General features: G+C 31.0%; 1 protein-coding gene across 1 annotated transcript in view; it reads left to right on the forward strand.

Annotated features, from left to right (window-relative positions):
* LOC129218246 (uncharacterized) overlaps window positions 1-19,508 on the forward strand; it is a 31,561-nt gene extending 12,053 nt beyond the window's left edge. The window contains exons 3-4 of the mRNA XM_054852470.1: window positions 818-1,409; window positions 19,440-19,508. Coding sequence (XP_054708445.1) covers window positions 818-1,409; window positions 19,440-19,508 — 661 coding nt within the window. The remainder of the gene's footprint in view (window positions 1-817; window positions 1,410-19,439) is intronic.
* The last annotated feature ends 226 nt before the right edge of the window (window positions 19,509-19,734 follow it).

Below are 19,734 nucleotides of genomic sequence, written 5' to 3' on the forward strand. Positions count from 1 at the left end.
CAAATCACTCAATGCTGCAAAAATTTTAAAATGCTACAGCTCTGCCCTCATTTATCATCCTACCGGCTTGTATAAAACAACTTCATCTTCATTCAATGCTTCAGAAAGCTTTTCATATATTGTCTGTGATATTCTGAAACATTCTATAGCTGACTGCCATTGTTGCAGCTCAAAATATAATGACCCTTTTATCCAAGCAGAATATGCCTGCGCTTCAAGTTTAGTTCTAGCGTCACATTTCGAACTTTCGCAAAGAGTTTCTAAATCAGAAGCAATTTTCGTTGCTTTTCTCAACCTTGAAACCAAATGAAACTTCTTTCTAGTTTCAGTATTAGCTTCCTGCTTCAACTGCATAGCATATCCCCAAGCTCTCTCAGCCATCATCAATGGAATGTATAGAAATCTAACATCAGTCAATACCTCTTCTGTAATTTTTTTTGCTTGATATCTGTGCTTGGAGGCCAGAATAAAATGCAAAGATTTCCGTATGCGTCGTAATTTGCGGCTGCAATAACTTCTGTAACGCTGGTAGTCACCATGACGTAACCCATGCTGCTGCTGAGCATCCTTGATTATATGCAATATCTCCAGAGTAAATGTTTTCTGATGAATATCTAGCTCTTTAGAATTACTAACATTGGCACCTTCTTCATTTTTTAAATCTACACCATCTTCAGCAGCCATAGTTTAATACCGATTTGAGGCAAAGAAAACTTGGAAGTAAATTTTTTCTGCAAAAAATTAAAACATAATCACAAAACTCTCATTTACCCAGTACAACAATGAATACGTGTAATAATCAAAAATCTCTTTAAAGAATTTCTAGGCTTGCCTTTCTACAATCGTACTTGACTTACATTCGACTTTCCAAAACTATAGAACGAAATCTTTTGTTTATTGAATCCCTTAAGCAAAATATGGGCTCAACTTCTGAAACAGCAATCGAGGGCAAAAGAGTGACAAAGCCCCAAGATCTTGTTCGGCCGTATGAGATCATCATTCAGAACTTACATGAAATGAAGCAACTGCCGGGGGTAGAATCGGATTCTAATTTCCTTGATGAAGCAGAAGCAAGTATATTAGCTTATAAAGCTCATAGGTGCTTTTATATAGCTGAAGTTTATGCTGCTGCAAATAAATGGGTTGAAGCTATAGCTTTGTATGGGAGATCAGAAGAATATTCTAAAAGTGCTTTGAAGAATCCAGCTTTAAAAAACAAGAAATTGATTGGGCTACTTAAAGAACTGTTGACAAAAATTGAAGGGAACAAGTATAATGCTTACTCTTTAAGTATTTTAGGAAATGAAGACAGCGTTCAACCCACTGATAGTGCAACAAAAGGCAAAAAGAATTTGATGGACTTGAAATCCATTGGGGTTTCCCCGCGTAGGTTCGAATCCTACCGGCTTGTAAGAACCGCCCGCTCGGTTCTTATTACGAATCTTGTTTTCGCAAGTTGCAGTGTTGTGGCGTGATAATCTACCACGTAGGAAGAGGACAGAGCTACATTCACTAATCACATCTTTATTTTTACATGGAATATGACAGCAGGAACTTCTCTTAACTAACTAACCCCCTGTTTAGTTGTGCCACGATTTTTATATAGGGAATATCATTAAAAGGTTACAGATAATTATCCCTCGATCATGTGATCGCACGTGATCTATATAGGAGGAGCAGATTGTAATAACGAAATATTATTGGGCTTTGCACCGCAGACAGAGGCTGGCTTAAGTCTGGAGGGAAAAAAAGTGTCTGGTAGGTACTTTAAGGGAAATCTCATCTGAGCCCACAACATAGCCATATATGGTGTGAGAAGCATTTAAGTGTGTAATAAATAATGTCTGTGACTCATACGCGCTGACATATAAGTGAACAGAACTTAATATGGAAAAGGCCTAGCAAAGGATTTTTCATATTACATATATATATATATATATGTAACGAAGGACACACATCCTCGGATATGCAAGATGCATTAAACCAAATTCTTATGTAAAAGTGTACCACCTTTGCATTTTTCAATATTAAATTGAAAATGAGTCATTTTCATTAGAAAAAAGATTTCTCTATTTTGATTCTTTGAAACTTTACTGGTTATTAGAAATATGCATCACATAAAATGTTTAATACACGAATTTAAGGACATATACTTTATTTAGAACAACAAATAACTTCTAAATTGCAGTAGAACTCCAATTATCCGAATCAACTGGACCCCATTCGGATTGTTAGAATTTTTTCTGAAAAAGGGGTTATTTTAATCTTTTTACTGTATGAATGTTGAAGATCAGAAATACTCTTTTAAAAGAAAAAGAACTTTCAATTAATCAAGTAGAAAGGTAACGATTTTCATGCTAAGTACTAACAAGTGCTGTTGCGGAGAGAAGGATAATAGCATGAGTCGCGACAGAATCTTCATTTTGCAAATCGCAGCAAGTGCGATCGCCTTAATTTTTTGCTCAAATTCTGAAAGCGATTCGGATAGTTGTTGTAGAGTTCTACTGTATATGTATGGCATAGCAATATATAAGAAAAGCTTCAAATTTTCAAAAACCATTTTATTAATTCAAAAAAATATTTTTTTAAAGAGAATTTGAATTCATAGTTTTAAATTTTATCAAGATCTTGGCTGAGGTTGCACTCAGGGGCGGGTACAGAAAAATCTTTTGGAGGGGGCATGGGAAGTTGAATAGCAACCCCCCCCCCCCTGCCGCCGCCTTCAATGTTACATAACAAAGTTTTAATGACTTTATTTTTAAATGTGCGTGTTTTTTATTTTATTTATTTATTTTTTAGGGTTCCTTTAGTGCAATGAATCTATTTCTAAGTACATGAATATTATGCACGAAAAAACTTTGAATGTGGACGGAAAACATCTTTAACGTTTCAAGTCATTTAAATACTAAACCCAATATTATGTCACCGAGATGCTAGACAATGAGCGACTTTACTTAGGAACATTGTCATAATGATTATAACACGAGGGCAAGGTTATTAAAAAAAACCCTTACCTCACTTAAGTTTTTTTTAAATTAGCTTATAAAGAAAATCATAACACTTCATAACATATAAGTTTTACTGAATAATTCAGAAACTATTTCTGTGTGAATTTCAAAACAGTTGCTGATTTGTTTTGAAAGTCATGATACAGTTGAGATAACATATTGATACAATAGAATCTCGATTATCCGAGCTTCGATTAACCGATGTTTCTGTTAACCAAGCCGACAATGAAGTCATTTTTCTTTCTTTTGTTTAAATACGTAAGCTCTAAAAATACGAACTGTTTAATTTCTCTGCCTGTGCTGCCTGCTGTTCTGCTTCAAAAACTAACTTCTGAAACATAAGACAGACCCATATTTAGAGCAGATGTACATTTAATAAAATGATGAATTTTCAATTTTAAACTAAATTTATTTTCTGGAAATTTTGTGTTTTTCAAAGACATCTGTTAATATTTAAATTTGCATTGAAAAAAATTCAATTGACTTTTAAAACTTACTACAAGTTATTTTCTTATTTTAGTTTTTTAACTGTAAAACATTATTTTTTACATGTTCATTTATACCCTTTAAAAATATTCAAAATACATCAAAACACCATAAGTGAAACAACTTTGTACAAAAACTATTCTTATCTACCTGTCACAATCCAAAAAAGTGTAGCTTATAGAACAAAAAAGTCAGCAATAGAGTATGTTAGATTTTAAAGTATACAGTGGTGGACAAAATTATAGACTCAATTTTTTTTTCTTTTGTTTCAATTATAACATGACTCAGTTTAAATTATTTTCATTGAATTTAAGATGAATAGTTGAAGAAATAGTTCTAAAATTAGTACATCTTATCACCTATTAAAAAATTCATGAAGTTAGAAAATTTGCAAATTTAATATTTTATCATTACGTGAAACCTGGACGAAAGTATAAACTCAAAAGTAAAAAATCCAGTATTACAAGAAAGTTTTGTTCGAAAATGTTAATTTAACGCCATAGAATGAATAAATGTTGCCATCAGTGATTGCTAAAAGTTTTATTTTTGGAAATTAATGAGAAACATATAAATGCACCGCTGGACAAAATTATAAACTCATTTTTTTTAAAAAAATTCTCTGTAATGGTTTGGGCTGGTTTCTCTCAACATGGTAAAGCAGGATTGGCTTTTCTCAATGGAAGACAGAACGCTGAAGATTACCAATTAATACTGGACGATCATCTCTTACCCTTTGCTCATCTGATTCCTAGAAGTAACTGGTTATTTCAGCAAGATAACGCGAGTGTACACACAGCGAAAAGTACAAAAGAATGGTTCAAGTTCTGGGATATCAAAGTTATCAAATGGCCAGCTCGTAGTCCGGATCTCAATCCGATTGAAAATCTTTGTTAGACCATGTTTCGCAAAGTTTATCATGATGTGCACCAGTACCAAACCGTAGAGGAATTAAAAGGGCAATACTTTCAGTATAGAACCATATGCCACTGCAGCTGTTGGAAACTCTTGTGAAATATATTCCCAGCCGCATATTCGAGGTAATTCAGAAAAATGGTGTCCCAACTCGTTTATAAAAGTTTGTAGTTTACACTGATGGCTACATTTAAAGCAGTGTTAATTTTTAAAACTTTTCAAAAATTGATTTTTTTTTTTTTTTTCAATTTATCCATGTTAATAGCAAAATTACATTTTCCTAAATCTTTGCTTTTGTTTTACTAAAGAAATTGCAAATGTAAATTAATTAAACTCAAAACAAAAATAATTAAAATTTTATCAGCTTATAATTGTGTCTATGCAGTATCGTAAGTTCGTAATTTTGTAATTCAGCATTGGTTAATTTTTGGATATTAACTGATTAAGTATTTGAATACAACTCTACCAAACTTCAGAGTTTCTTAGTTTTGAATTGATACTTTTGTCCAGGTTTCATGTGTTATTAAGATATAAAAGTTGAGAATTTTTTTAATGAAATTATTTATTCTATAAAGTTTATGAGTTATACTAAATTTAGGACTATTTTAGTGATTATTATCTTTACTGGAACATTTTTTTTTTAACTGAGTTAAATTATGATTGATAAAATGAAAAAAAAAAAAAAATGAGTTTATAATTTTGTCCAGCGGTGCATTTATGTGTTTCTCATTAATTTTCAAAAACAAAACTTTTAGCAATCACTGATGGCAACATTTATTCATTCTATGGCGTTAAATTAACTTTTTCGAACGAAACTTTCTCGTAATCCTGGATTTTTTACTTTTGAGTTTATACTTTTGTCCAGGTTTCACTTAATGATAAAATATTAAATTTGCAAATTTTCTAATTTCATGAATTTTTTAATTTAGGTGATAAGTTGTACTAATTTTAGAACTATTTCTTCAACTATTCATCTTAACTTCAATGAAAATAATTTAAACTGAGTCATGTTATAATTGAAACAAAGGAAAAAAAATTGAGTCTATAATTTTTCCACCACTGTACTAGCACTCTCTTTTGCTGCCCATTTTGTTATCGATGCTTCCATAATAAAGTTCGTTTGAAGCAGTAGCGCATTATACTTATATTCAAAAGACTTATACTTTATATTCAAAAGAACGATGCAGGAATAACAGCAAAAAAAGCTTGAAAACAATTTTTTTTTTTTTTTTTTTGAAAAAAAACTTTCTTCGATTCTGATGCCTAAATGCATATTCAATAAAATCAAATATGAGAACTAAATAGAAGGCCACAGAATATTTAAGACGGATCCGATTGAATTTTTACATGCTTTTTCTTAAGACTATGGATCGATCAAATGACAGGTCGGCTTCTACATTTTACGCTACAACATGATCTTCATTCACTATTGGCGCATTCGAATGCCAAACAAAGCACATCATCATGAAATCTTTCTCGCAAACCAAAAATACAGCATTAAAACACCAAAAACATATTTTTAATCCTGAATTTTACTAAATCACGTGACAGCTAATGATCACATGCTCCACTCAACCAATCAACTGCTTAAAAGGGTAACCGGTGCGGTAGGTAACCGGTTGATCATAGAACGCTGTGGTTAGTAACCGGTTACTTACCGTTATACCGGTGGCGACATTTCCATCCCTACTAGACTTCTGTTCGAGTGCTCAACAGAGCAACGCCATTGGCTTAGCCATCGGAGAGTTGTAAACGCCTACTTGTTTACTTGTAGTGCTTCCTTCCGTTGAAGTGTGATGTTTAAATGCTTCTATCAGAATATTTGTAATGAGATCTAAAACAATATGATTTCGCATTTCATGATGAAAAAAAAAAGTTTAAAAGCACAAATACTGAAAATAAATGGGTTGATTAGTGTGTATGTATCGTCAGTGGTAAGAGAAATTTAATATTTTGGCTGCACGAAGGTCATCTAATTTTTCTCTTAATTTCAGAATGATGCGAACATTTTTTTTTTTTCGGTTTATGTTTCGTGATGCTAAAAACGGAAAAGGTCTGACACTTGTTAAATGGATAATAATCGGGGGGGGGGGGGGAGGTATTGGTTGGACAGTAACAGATGAAGTCAAGAAGTCAAGTCGACATTACATTCTACATTCGTAACTTTTTTTTAGCCTAATGCAATTATATTTTTGTGGAAACTAATCCCTCAAAATGAAATTAAAATGGTAGTTTTCATTTCCATGCTTTCATATAAGTTAAAAGAAAATTATTTTTTGTCAAGAGCAGATAAAAGTATGGATATAATACAAAGAACATTTATATTATGTTGATTAACAATAGTATGCAGAGTTTACCATATGCCCAGTATTGTTCAACATTTGAAGGCATGTAAAAACAAAAGTTTTTTTTTTATGGTTGGAAATTTTTTAGAGCAATTAAAACTGTACATAACAATGTAGCACTGTCGATAAGTTTCTCTTTCGTACGTTCTTGCCATTCATGCACTTCTTAAATTAGTCGCTGCAGAATCCAATACATATAAACATACCTATTATATGTTTCTAGTTTGTAAGATTTTTCACGCAGTCCCTTCTAAAACGTATAAGCAGTTCTTCTCTGCATATAAGTCAGTATGTAAATACAGTAAAACCCCTCTAAAGCGGACACTAACGGGACAGATATTTTTGTCGGTAACAGAGGAGTGTCCGCAGGAGAGGAGTTTCAGAATTTTATCTCTTTTTTTTCTACAGAAAAATATTCAACATATGGTAGATGACCATTTGGAGAAATATCCTGATGACTTCTTCTTCTTTAGATCTCACCATGAAACTGAAGGCAAAAATATTGAAGATAAAACTACAAAAAATATGTTGATAGTATATCAGTCTTCAAAACAAAAGTATTTGCTCCAGACCTACGGAAACATGATGTGTCTTTTAGATGCTACTTATCGGACGACAAAGTATACTTTTCCCTTGTTTTTCATATGTGTCAAAACGAATGTAAATTATCAAGTTGTTGCTATATTTATTACCCAAGATGAAACAACTGCTAGCATTAAAGAAGCAATTAATGTAATAAAAGAGGCAAACCTAACTTGGAACCCTAAAAGTTTTATGACGGACTTCTGTGAACAGGAAATTAATGCTGTTGAAGCTGTTTTTCCTGAGACTTTTGTGTTTCTATGCGATTTTCATCGGGAGCAAGCCTGGGAGCGCTGGATAAAAAAATCAGTAAATGGAGTCAATCAAGCAGAGAGAGACTGTGTTTTGAAACATTTAAGGGACATAGCAAATGCAGAATCAGTGGAAGTTTTCGACAAAACTGTGGAGGTACTAAAAAACAGAAATTTTTGGATAACAAACCAAAAAATGCAAAATTGGTTTGAGAAAGAATGGCTTTCTGTTCGTAAGAGATGGGTGTGGGCCTTTCGGAAGGATGAAATGGAGCTGCCAATCAATACCAACAATGGAGTTGAGCGTCAAAACAGACGTCTAAAATATGATTATTTATTCAACAAAATTTCAATGCCTCTACACAGTATGTTAAAATTAATAATTACAAAGTTTATACCCGATAGTTATCGATCATATGAGGAATTAAATATTAAATACTCCTCTGGTTATAGAAAATATTCTGCAGATATTCCACAGTACCTAATTAATAGGCCAAGGCCGTTTATCTTACACTGTATGGAAAGAATATCTTTGGCTAATAGCATTGTATCACATGATGTTACACGTATATCAAGTTCTAGAATTTGTTTTCAAATACGCAGCCAGACAAATACAGACTCATTTTACATTGTTGATTTTGGTGATGATGATCTGATGCCTTCTTGTCAGTGTTATGACTGGCAAAGGAGGAAGTGGCTTTGCAAGCATTTTTTTTCTGTATTTAACTATACCAACATAACATGGGATAATTTATCACCAAAATTTAGACACAGCCCATACTTTAACTTGGATATGTCTGTTAACGGTGTATATGTTGGCACACATTCAAAAGAAAATTTAAAAGTTAACACAGAATTAGGAAATGCAAATGGAGTATCTGATGATGGATTTGTCAATGAAGCCGCATCACCAACAAAAGAAAATAATATAGAAAATAAAAAAGATGACGATGTTTCAAATGAAATAACTGTAGATCAACAAAAACAGCAAGGAAAATCTGTAAATATTAAAGGCGCCAAAGTCAGAGAAATGTTGGCTGAAATTCGGACCCTGTCGTTCGAAATAAATGATCAAGAAACGATGGATGGGTTAATTAATTTGGTGGAACCAGTCCTAAAATACGTCACAACAAAGACTTACTGTAGCTCAAAACACAGGTGTTAAGCAAAGCAGTAAACGAAAAAGATGCAAACATTCTGAAAAAAATACAGAGAACATAAGAAATCTTGCTCTTCCTTTAAGAAAAAAACGTCTATCCAAAAATTATAATAAAGAATTCAATCTGATATCAAACCAAAACAAATGTGAGTCAGTAAATGATATAATTATAGAAGGTACATTTTGACATTCCATGCACAATAGAAGTTGAAACCATTGTTAACTGCAATTTTTTAATGTGAAAAGTATTTCAGTAATCATATTTTAATGCGAAAATGTTTCAGTACCTATCATATTTAAATGCAAAAGTATTTCAGATTCTTGTTTTAATGCATAAGTGTTGCAGTGTCTTGTTATAATGTAATCAAATATCTTAAATTGCTGTAAATATTTCTATTCTGTTATTCTACTAAATAATCAGAATTTAAATAAGAAACACTAATGATATGTATTACTGAAATGTATGGGTTATTCTCCAAAATCCTAACAGTATTATGTCCCAGGAGCTTGACACAAAGATTGTTTGACCTAGAACTTTTTTTGTTTTTTATTAGTTGAAATAAATTTTCCAATGTTATTCCGTTCTTATAAAAACAATAACTCCTCTATTTTTTTCTGCAAAAATTTTTGAATAACCAGAAAGTCACTCTTTCAGCGTGTTCCCATTCGTTTCTCAAATTTTCTTAAATTATTTTAAAATTTTATAACAACATTCCACAAATTTAATTTGTACTGCTAAATTACATATTTTTAAAGGTGTAAAGTAACATTATTTAAATAAATTTAATTATATAAATAATCAAGGTACATCATTTTCAAATTTGTCCCCAGGTTTTAAAGGCATTCTAATGTCATAAAAATGAGTAAATTATTATAGATTTAAGAAAAAAAGGAATTTTTAATCTTTGAATTCCTTGAGTATTTAGTTCATATGATTTGTCTGCTGTTCTCATTAAAAATTTGAGGTTCAAAAATGGGATACATATAACACTTTTGCTGTCACACTCCTGGACAACATTATTTTTGATTTAAATAGGAGAAAACTTTTAACTCTGCTCATAGTGTGTAGTTGAATTAAGAGGTAAGAACAGAAAAAAATTCTTTACCTTAATTATTTTCCCAGGAATGCTTAACAGGCAATTTGTAAGGAGAATCAATGTTTTACCAGTGTTTTGTTTTGTCATGGAATAATATATTTTTTGATTTAGGTTACAGTTATTTATTTATCACTATAATAATTTTTTTGGTAACCTTTGATGAAACTTACTGTCACTCTTCTGGTGTGTGAAAATTTGACCCCCAGTTTTGAGGGGTGTAGCATAGTTAAAGTGAGTCCCCTCTATCTTTCCATTTTTAGTTCTTAACATCCAGTATCTTTTTTTTCCCCAGATTTTTTTAAGCATTTTTATTTTTTAAAAAAATGTGATTGGAAAATGTCTGGTTTTTGAAAAATCACCCATATGTGTAAAAGTTTTTTAAAAATTTAAGGCAGAAATTCAGGAACAACAAGAATAGATTTCTACCAAAATAAGTTATCTAGAAACTTCATTTTCTAAATTTATTGTCAAGAGTAAGAAAATATAGAGAGAAAAGTTGACTGTCAAATGATCAAATAATTCTTATTGATTAATATGTTTTGTTCAAGTGTATTTAAAAAGCCGATATTGATTTTTCACTTGTAAATAACTTAAAAGTAAATTTTTTACTGTAAAAATGTTTCAGTGTCATTTTTTAATGTGAATGAATTTCTGTAATTGGTATAAAAATTTACGTTACTGTATAGTACTTGGCACTTTAAATTTGAATAAGAAAAAAATCAGGAACGAACGAGAATGTTTTTTTGACCAAATATAAATTGTTTAGAAAGTTGATTTCCTGATTCTATTGTTAAAGTTTAATAGAAAAAAGTTGATTGTCAAATGATGAAATATTTCTTATTATTACTTTTTAGATGTATGTGTTAAAAAACTTATATTAATTTTTTATTTGTAATAGAATTTAAGGCAATTTTTTTTTTTTTTTTGTTTTTTTTTTCAATAAATGAGTTAAGCCTGTTGATTTAACTATTTTTATCTTCTGGCCACATATACGCTTTTGATGATTAAAAACCAGCTGATTCCTCATTAAACATATAACTACTACTTTTGAATCTACTAATACAAATAAAATTATTTCATCTCATTTTCTTCTACCATGGAGTAAATTTTTCATTACAACATTGCATTTTAATTTACACTATGATAAAATTAATTTTTTATCCACAAATATTTAAGTCTATTAAAGTTGATAAGAAATATAGCGCGTGTTGTTCGAAACGGAGGGAAAAGCATAGCTTCAAATGTGAAGTGTATGTAATTAAAAATTCAATGCAAAACACAATTTTCAAAACTTGATTTTTTGTAGATAATATGAATAATTTCCGAGAGAAATAGTAATTATTATTCATTCTTTTATGCCTAAATTAATTTTACTTCAGACTTTAACTATGCTCCATAGTTTAAATTTTAATAATTTTTAAAATTTGCACCAAAAATTATAAATTTTCATACATTTGGAACTGGAATTCTTTTTCATATTTTTATGGTATGGAAATAATAATTTAATTCTTGCTCTCTCTTTAATTTCTTGCCATTGAACCCAGCGAAATTTTGATTCGTATGACTTAAGATTTTAAAATTTAATTTCTACTAAAATTCTGGAATTTTGCCAATTTAAAGACGTTTATTAGCCGAAAGTTCTTCCAGTATTTTAACAAAAATGATTTAAAAAAATATTAGTTTTAGTTAAATTTGTTTCCGACAGATGGCGCCAAAAACCCTTGCTGCAACAACCGACTTCCGTAGTAGCACGTGGTACCACCAACTACTTGAGCGACAGTTCAGTCAGCCAATCACGGCGCTCTGCAGAACACCCTAACAGAAGTCTGGTAGAGATGGAAATATCGCCAAAGAATGAGAGGCCGGTTGCTTTTGTCATGTGACTAATCAATCGGTCGCTACCGGCTGAGTTCGTCGAACGTAAGCATAGTCACCAGTTACTGCATCCGCACATTTCCGATATCTAAAGCGAAACTTATTAACTACTTCAACTGCTTCCATAAAATCTTCTATTTTTCCGGCTGGAAAATACCCACCTCACACAAAGATATTCATTTATTTCATCATATTTTGTTTGGTTGTAACTCTGATCTGTGGAAAAAAAATTTCAGAGTGTAATCTGGTAAATTATTGCATAGTCTGGTATCGTATAGCAATAGTAAAATCAGAAAATGAATCATACTAAGCATCAAACAAACGGCGGAGATGATTTCTCGCCTGAGAATAGTGATAGTAATGAACTCTCGACTGAGAATGGCGATAGTAATGAACTCTCGACTGAGAATAGTGACAGTAATGAATCTGATTGTGACACGGAGGAGTTAAATCACTCAAATGTTGAGGAGGAACCCCCTTACGAGCTCAACGCTGAAAACTTCGAGCGAAGCCAAAATGATCATCTAAATAAAAAGTTATTGTGCTCATTTTTAAATCAGTTGAACCAGTCTCGACCACACCCTTTTAATAATGAATGTTTCGATGAAAATGAATCTGATGTTGAAGAATTTGAAGAATAGAAATATTACTTCACAATATCTTTTAAAGAAGATAAGAAACCTGTGAATCTTTCCGCAATACAATGAACATGTGTGTTTTTTATTTCCTCCCAAGATGAAGCATTCATTAAGTGCCAGTTTTTTTCTTGAAGTTGAATGAAGAAGTAATGTGACCGCTACGAATTACTTGTGGCACTTTTGTGAAAAATGTTGTGACTAATTCTGGTGAGAAATGCTTGCTTGTACACTGGATTCTAAGTATTGCTGACAAAACTTCAGGACAAAATTTCCAAGCTGCAAGCAATACTTCATATGGGACCTAAATTGCACTGATTGCAACATTCGTGGCTTTCAAGATTTTATATATTATGCAATACCAATCAAAAATCAAGATTTCTTCCTTATCTTTAAAAATGTGCCTCAAATTTGTTGTGATAATTGTAATTAAGGTCAGTGGCTCTCAAAAGTGTTTGCATACTTATTTTTAATGAAATATTGCTCTATTCAGTAACTAAAATTAATATTTTGGACTGGGTATTTAATCAGAAGATCTATGATCCATACTTAACAAAACTGCGTATGAAATATATTTTTAAAAATAAAATTTTAATTTTTAAGAAATTAATAATCAAAAAGTAGGGGGAGATAGGGCATGTTGGAAAAATCTTGATTATTTCAATACCATTATTATTTTTTTTTTTTTAATTTATGACTAACAAATAGCACTTATGGTCCTACGAATCCTATAATGAAGCCACGTGGTACAGTTATAATGAACAAATTTTATTCCAGAAAGTGTTATTGCAGTACTGCTTAGTAATTTTCAGAAACTTGCAACTTTATTTTTGCTTGTGGTTTTCATCAAGATTGCAGAAAAAAAGAATAGAAAAAAATTGAACTTCTTTATTAAAGTAAGTTTGTTTATCTTAGAATTATTTGCAGTTATTTTATTTTTTCTCACCAAGAAAAAATTTATGACATTTTTTTCAGACCAAGAACATGGTCCACCTCATTTAAGGCATGTTGGACTGGACCAACCTACCCCAAGCAATTTAAGAACATTTTGTTCTCTTAAATCCCAATAATTATAACAAGTGATAATTATAATAATTATAATAAAAATATAATAATTATAACCCAATAATTATAACAAACTGAGATTTAAATAGCTTAAAACAATGACACAAGGGGTCATTGTTTTAAGCTATTTAAATCTCAGGCTAACTTGGAAATCAGGAAAAACTACTACTTTAGCAGGGTCGTGGGCACTTGGAATAGCTTACCGGAAGAGGCGGTAATGAGCATGGGAGTGGATAGCTTTAAGAGGGCCATTGATCTTCATTGGGGACTAATTAATTGACTAGGACCAGCCTAGCTGGGCCCAGAGCCTGTTGCTGGTCGTCACATTTGTATTTGTATAAGTGTCTGTATATTATACATTCATTTCAGATTACACATGTTTGGAAATAATAAGAATTGGGGGGGGGAGCAAAGGAATGTTTCATAAACTAAATTGATTTTATTAAAAGATTTATTTCATTTCTGTCCTTTTTTTACGATTTATATTTTCTGGCAGACAATTGTTTTCAAGGAATGAAGTGTAATACATGCACAAAAAAGTTACTGACAAACCTACATTTTTGCCTTATAAGCATTCTACATAGAGTCAAAATAAATAAACAAATGATTGAAAAAAGAAAAGGTTAAGCTTTTTCTTAAAATTATCTAGTTTCATTTTCTATATTTAATTTTTGAACAAAGATATATTAACTTAAAGATGTCAATTTTATTGTATTTTTTCTTTAAAATTTATGGTATTAATTTGACAGAATTCTTATCTTTTTGGATTTTTTTCATGGGATGCAATGAAGAAAAAATTCCCTGCAAATATTGATGTAACTGTGCATGAAAGTGACTTATTCTTCCAAAATCCTATGTCTGCTGGGGTAGTACTTTTATATTCCCAGGTATCATTTGACACATCTTGTGGTAGCTTTAATCTGCAATAATTTTTTCATAAACATTTAATAATTAATTTTTCTTTTAATCTTTTAAAAATAATTGATTACTAGGGGTAAACCAGCCATTTAAAAACAAAGCAAAATGTTACAAAGTAAATAGACAAAGAGTTAAAGCTAAACGGATTTTAACTGTCAAACACAATGCAATAATAAAAATGATTAAATCATTTTAATCATGAATTAATCTGAACATATTTCGGTATATGATGACTTTTGTGGCGTGTTATTTCTGTCTCTTTGCTTTTTGACCTATTTCAAACAGAAAATCTGTCAATGTATTTTTTTAAACACTGGGTTTTATTTCGAATGGCATAGTGATAATGTAAAACAAATACTGAACTTCATATTCAAATTTAGTTCCTCAGTATTTTGGTTTTACTACAAATTTTTTGAGTGTACAAACACTTTTGGGAGCCGCTGTATATTTGGTTAGCAAAATGTAACAAATTACTGAATGTATATAAGTGTTAGTCAACACAATGTTAAAAAGAGAAAGTAACTGTCTCATCAGACCTATGAAATGTTTTCAAATTTTATCATTTTCTTTTTAACTAAACCTAAATATGTACTGGATTTTAAGGATTTGGAGTGCAAAAGCAAAGCTCTGTTTTGTATTATCAAACTTTTTCTATTAATCTGTATTGTTTGAAACTCAAATATACATTTCATTTTGGTTATAGTATTTTGTCCTTTGTTATTATGAAATATCTGCATATTAGGGCCGAACAATTAATTGCCTTTGTTCACTTAACTCCAAATATTCAAATTAAGAATATATTTTGTTCATTTTATATATATTTGGAGTTTTGTTGGCATTTAACTTCTTTTAACCATTTAGTAAAGCATCTAAAACGGCAAAAGACATAAGGATATTTCATCTAAATACAAAGAATGCTTATTTTGTTCCATTCAAAAATGTTTTGATATTGATTTTTTTTTTTTGCTTCATTTGCATCAGTCTTTTTCTGTGAGCTAGCTGCTAATGATAGATACAATTGAAAGTTTTAGATAATCAACTTCTCAGAAATTAAGTAGTTCTGTTAATTAAGTGGTTGACTTCTTGAGATGTTACTGAACCAAGCAAACTTCTTGAACAATTTGGATGTATATCTGAATCAAGTTGACATGTAGTGAGAAATTTTTCAGGGGAAAGGGAGCTCATATGAAATTTTTCAAAATTAAAGGTTAAAAAGACCAATTTTAGATCTTTGCATGTGTGATCATACGTATAATTTTGTTGCCAATTAACGACTTGAATTGTTTGGATCTATCATCATATCAGCACCATCCATGTATTGCCGTCAGGTAGTGTTGTTTGCGTACCAGCGGAGGGATCACTTTTAAAGCAAATGTGATAGGCATTTAGTATTTAATAGGCTTTGGACAAACTGATCACAACTCAAAGCCAAAACTAACTAGTAGCATGATATTATGAAAAATCAAAGATGATAAGTTGTGCTAGTGCCATCTATGTGACAAAATCCCTTTGCTTTACCCCCATAAAAAATTAAATCATCCGGCCATCCTATTTAAGTTTTAGAATAGTTCATTCTAAATTCTGACAGATTTTTTGATAAGATTTCATTACGCCTTTAATTAAAATAATTATAATATATAATTTTTTATATTTTTAATCTTTCATTTTACAGTTTATGTTTCAGAAAGAAAATCATCACCTTTTGATACCACTTAAATTTTTTTTGGCAAAATGCGCAATTGCTAGGAGATTTACCCTGAGGGGAAGTACCCAAAAAATATTTACCTTCCCACCCTACATCACTAATTGCATGTATTAAAAATAGTTCGAATAAATTTTAATCATGAAGTACTGGAAAGCAAATGCAAATAAACAAGGCAACAGAAAACAATATTTTGATTTTTTTTTTTTTTTTTTTTGGCTTATTAATATGAAAACTGTTGCCATGTTATCACTTCAACAGCAATAAAATAAATAAATAACATCATAGTCTTAATAACTTCTCAGTAAATTCTTCCAAGCATCTCTCATGCTTCCTTTTTCTTCTTTTTTTTCATTTTGGATATGACTAACCTAGATTGTGATTTTGAAATCCTGAAATTCATCATTGAATTGCTTATACTTGTCCAATTATGACATTGAAAAGAAAGATTCTTTGATTCACGATATGTTTCTTTCATAATTTCATCAAGACTTCCAATAAAAAATATTATAAGCTGTATAATACATATGTATGTATCAGTTTTACCAATTATTTCATATTTAGATTTTAAAAAAAAAAATCTGACTCACTTTTTGCATTTTTTTGTAAAATACCCAGTTTTTGGGTATTTACCCAGGCCTTGGGTAAATACCCAAAAAATATTTACCTACCCACTGGGTATTTACCCAATCCACATCACTAGGTGCACTACTTTTTTGGTCAACTTAAACAGGTGGCCAACTTATAGAGGTTTATTTACATGATATAGGGCTAATTCTGTACCTGAAAAAGGAGGTCAACTTACAAGGGTGGTCAACTTTACAGGTTTTTTTGTAAATGGTAATTTCATAACCTTGATTAAAAATACTAATTATGCAAGTCAACCATGAATGTTTAAATTTTTTGATTTTCATTCACTACACTGAGCACAACTTTAAATGAAAAAAAAAATATTGTCGCACTATCATAGTTAGAGATGTAAAATGTCCTGAAATTTTGAGGCAGTGGAAGAAAAAAACTATTTTTGTTGGTATCAATGACAGTGGAAATTGGCGGCGGAGATACAATTTTGAACTTTATAAACTTTTTAGAGATATTGATATTTTGAAATTTACCAAACTAAACAGAATGAGTTGGGCTGGTCATCTTTTGAGAATGGAAAATGATAGAGCTGCATTGAAGGTCTTCAATGCAGTCCCTTTCTGACAGCTTAAGGAGTAGCCCAAAAAAAAGATGGGTTGACTGTGTGGATACTGATTTTGGCATCACTTAAGTCAAAAACAGGAGGTCAGTGGCAAAGAGGAGGACAGCCTGGCGAGATCTCCTAAAGAAGGTCAAGACTCAAATCGCGCTGTCAAGCCATTTATGATGATGATGGAAGAAAAAAACTAGTTTTTTTGGAGAAAATGAAAAAATTTATTTTATTAATTTGGGACAGGATGTGAGTTTTGTAGTTGTTAAATCAAATTGCTTTGACATTAATTTGTAGGTTTAAATTATGAAATTTTTGAAAGGAAGGGGAAGGGGGGCTGGTTTTTTCCAAATATTCTCATCTTGAACCATGGCTGACCTCGTACTGTACATTTGAAGGTTAACAGGTAAGAATTGTGAAATGCTTTAAAAATAGAGATAACAATGGACTAGATATATTTCATATATATAATTTCAATAACATTGGTATGTGTATAATAAGAGTAACTTCTATGCAATTGTATTGAATTCTATTAAATTTGTCCTTGGAGGTAATTGTCATTACCATGTCATGAAAGTTTTTGTTCTTTCCCTCCCCACTACAGTACAGTTATGCACATTCATTTAACTGTTAACAGTACTGAACTTCATCTTCTTACAAGCAGACAGGTCAACTTTGATTTAAGTGAGTAAAAAAATATTTTATTTTGTTATTCTTTTTCTAAAATTTCAATTATAGTATTTATTATGCATCATTACCAAGTTCATTATTACGTACATAAATTTAATATATTTAAATTTGCTGAATGATTTAGAAAGAGTTTTAAGACCATAATAAGAATAAATATTTGAGCAGTCAAACTCCCTCTTATCCACAATTCTCTATTATTTGCCATGTTATTGCATGTACACAATGAAGTAGCAGATGCATTTGTAGTTGGTTATTAGTGAATCAAATGCAATTTGTAATTTATGCAAAAATTCATAATACAGTAAACTCCCAATTATCCACTGGCGGCTTATCCGCTGCCTTTCACACTTGAAGAAAAAATTCACGATGATTAACTGAAAGTAGGTAGCATAAGTCGACCCCCCTACTTTTAGGAGGAAAATTGGGAAAAAATCGAAAACTCACGTATAAGTCGAGCCCCTACTTTCTGAAAAAATTGGAAACCTTTTACTTCTAATTTTGAATGTAAACATTCTAAAAAGGAGATAATTGAAATGTAAAGAACCTTTTTTTATGTTAAAAAAAGTCAGATTATTATTCCTTTGCACAAAAAGGGCTTCTGCGATCGCGATTTTTGTTAAGGGTTCAATTTCGCTGTTACGATTTCTGCTACTTGTTGCTTTTATTTTGGAAAAATGTCAATAAAATCCTGTGCTGTAGCCAGATTATATTGTTTTTAAAAGGATGAGCATTAATTTGCGACTATTGGGAAAATTCACGAATACAGTGATTCTTGTACTTTTCGCGTTGATGACTGTTTACTGTAATTATTTAATCTTTACTTCTATAGCATCTGCATTAAAGAATTGGTATAAAATCGGGAAAATGCTAATGTTTTAGAGTGTTTTTTTCCCAAGAATTGTTCAGAAAAAAAATTTCGGCAGTTTTACCCCACCTATAAGTCAACCCCTAACTTTTAATCTCATTTTTTGTGCTAAATTTCTCGACTTTTACGCGAGTATATATACGGTAAATGCACACATTTTAACTTATTTTCAAAATCTATTTTTAGACACTTCCTATACTGTCTTTCTCCTCTGTTCCAACGACATCAAACCTTCAAAAAGTGCCAAAATCTGACGTATTGAAACCTGACCGTTAGATCTACACTTCTAACGTGGGCAAACGAGTGATCGAACTAGTCTTGAAGAAATTCTCCTCCACTCCCCTGTCTTTTTGCTGTAACCTAGTTTGAGTTGTTGCAGTTAATCTTTTTGCTTGCATGTGTATGTAATTCGTTTGAAATTATGAGCAATGCTTTTTTAGTTTTTATGTGCATTTTGCACCTACATTGTTATTGTTTTAGTTACAGTTTAAATGTATTCGAGTGTTATTGATCTTTTAATGCCATTGTGCATGCACTAACAATAATTTTTAATCCTGCACTTATTTTCACTGTTGTCTTGTTTTATGTACATTACAATCATTTTCAAGCAAACGACAATTTTTATCTCTTTACCCCTCATTTTAAACCTTTTTTCAGGTTTCCACATTACCTTTGTCACCCAATTCAGCGGATAATTGGGAGTGCACTGTAATTGATAAAAAGTGACAAAATGTTTCATGCAATAAAATCGGGTAAAGGTATTTTTTTATACAGTTTGTCTTTATGGAATAGTTAGAGCAATATTTGTTAATAGGAAAATCTGGAACTGGATTTCAAGGGTTTCAGCTATATTTACCAGCCTAAGTTGCTAAACTTTTTAATTGTTCAAAAAAATCCCTATTGAAACTGTCTTAACTAATGGAAAGAGTTTTGGATTGAATTTTCCCTCCCA

This window comes from Uloborus diversus, chromosome 3 (genome assembly GCF_026930045.1).
Source record: "Uloborus diversus isolate 005 chromosome 3, Udiv.v.3.1, whole genome shotgun sequence".
In the NCBI taxonomy this organism is placed as follows: Eukaryota; Metazoa; Arthropoda; class Arachnida; order Araneae; family Uloboridae; genus Uloborus; species Uloborus diversus.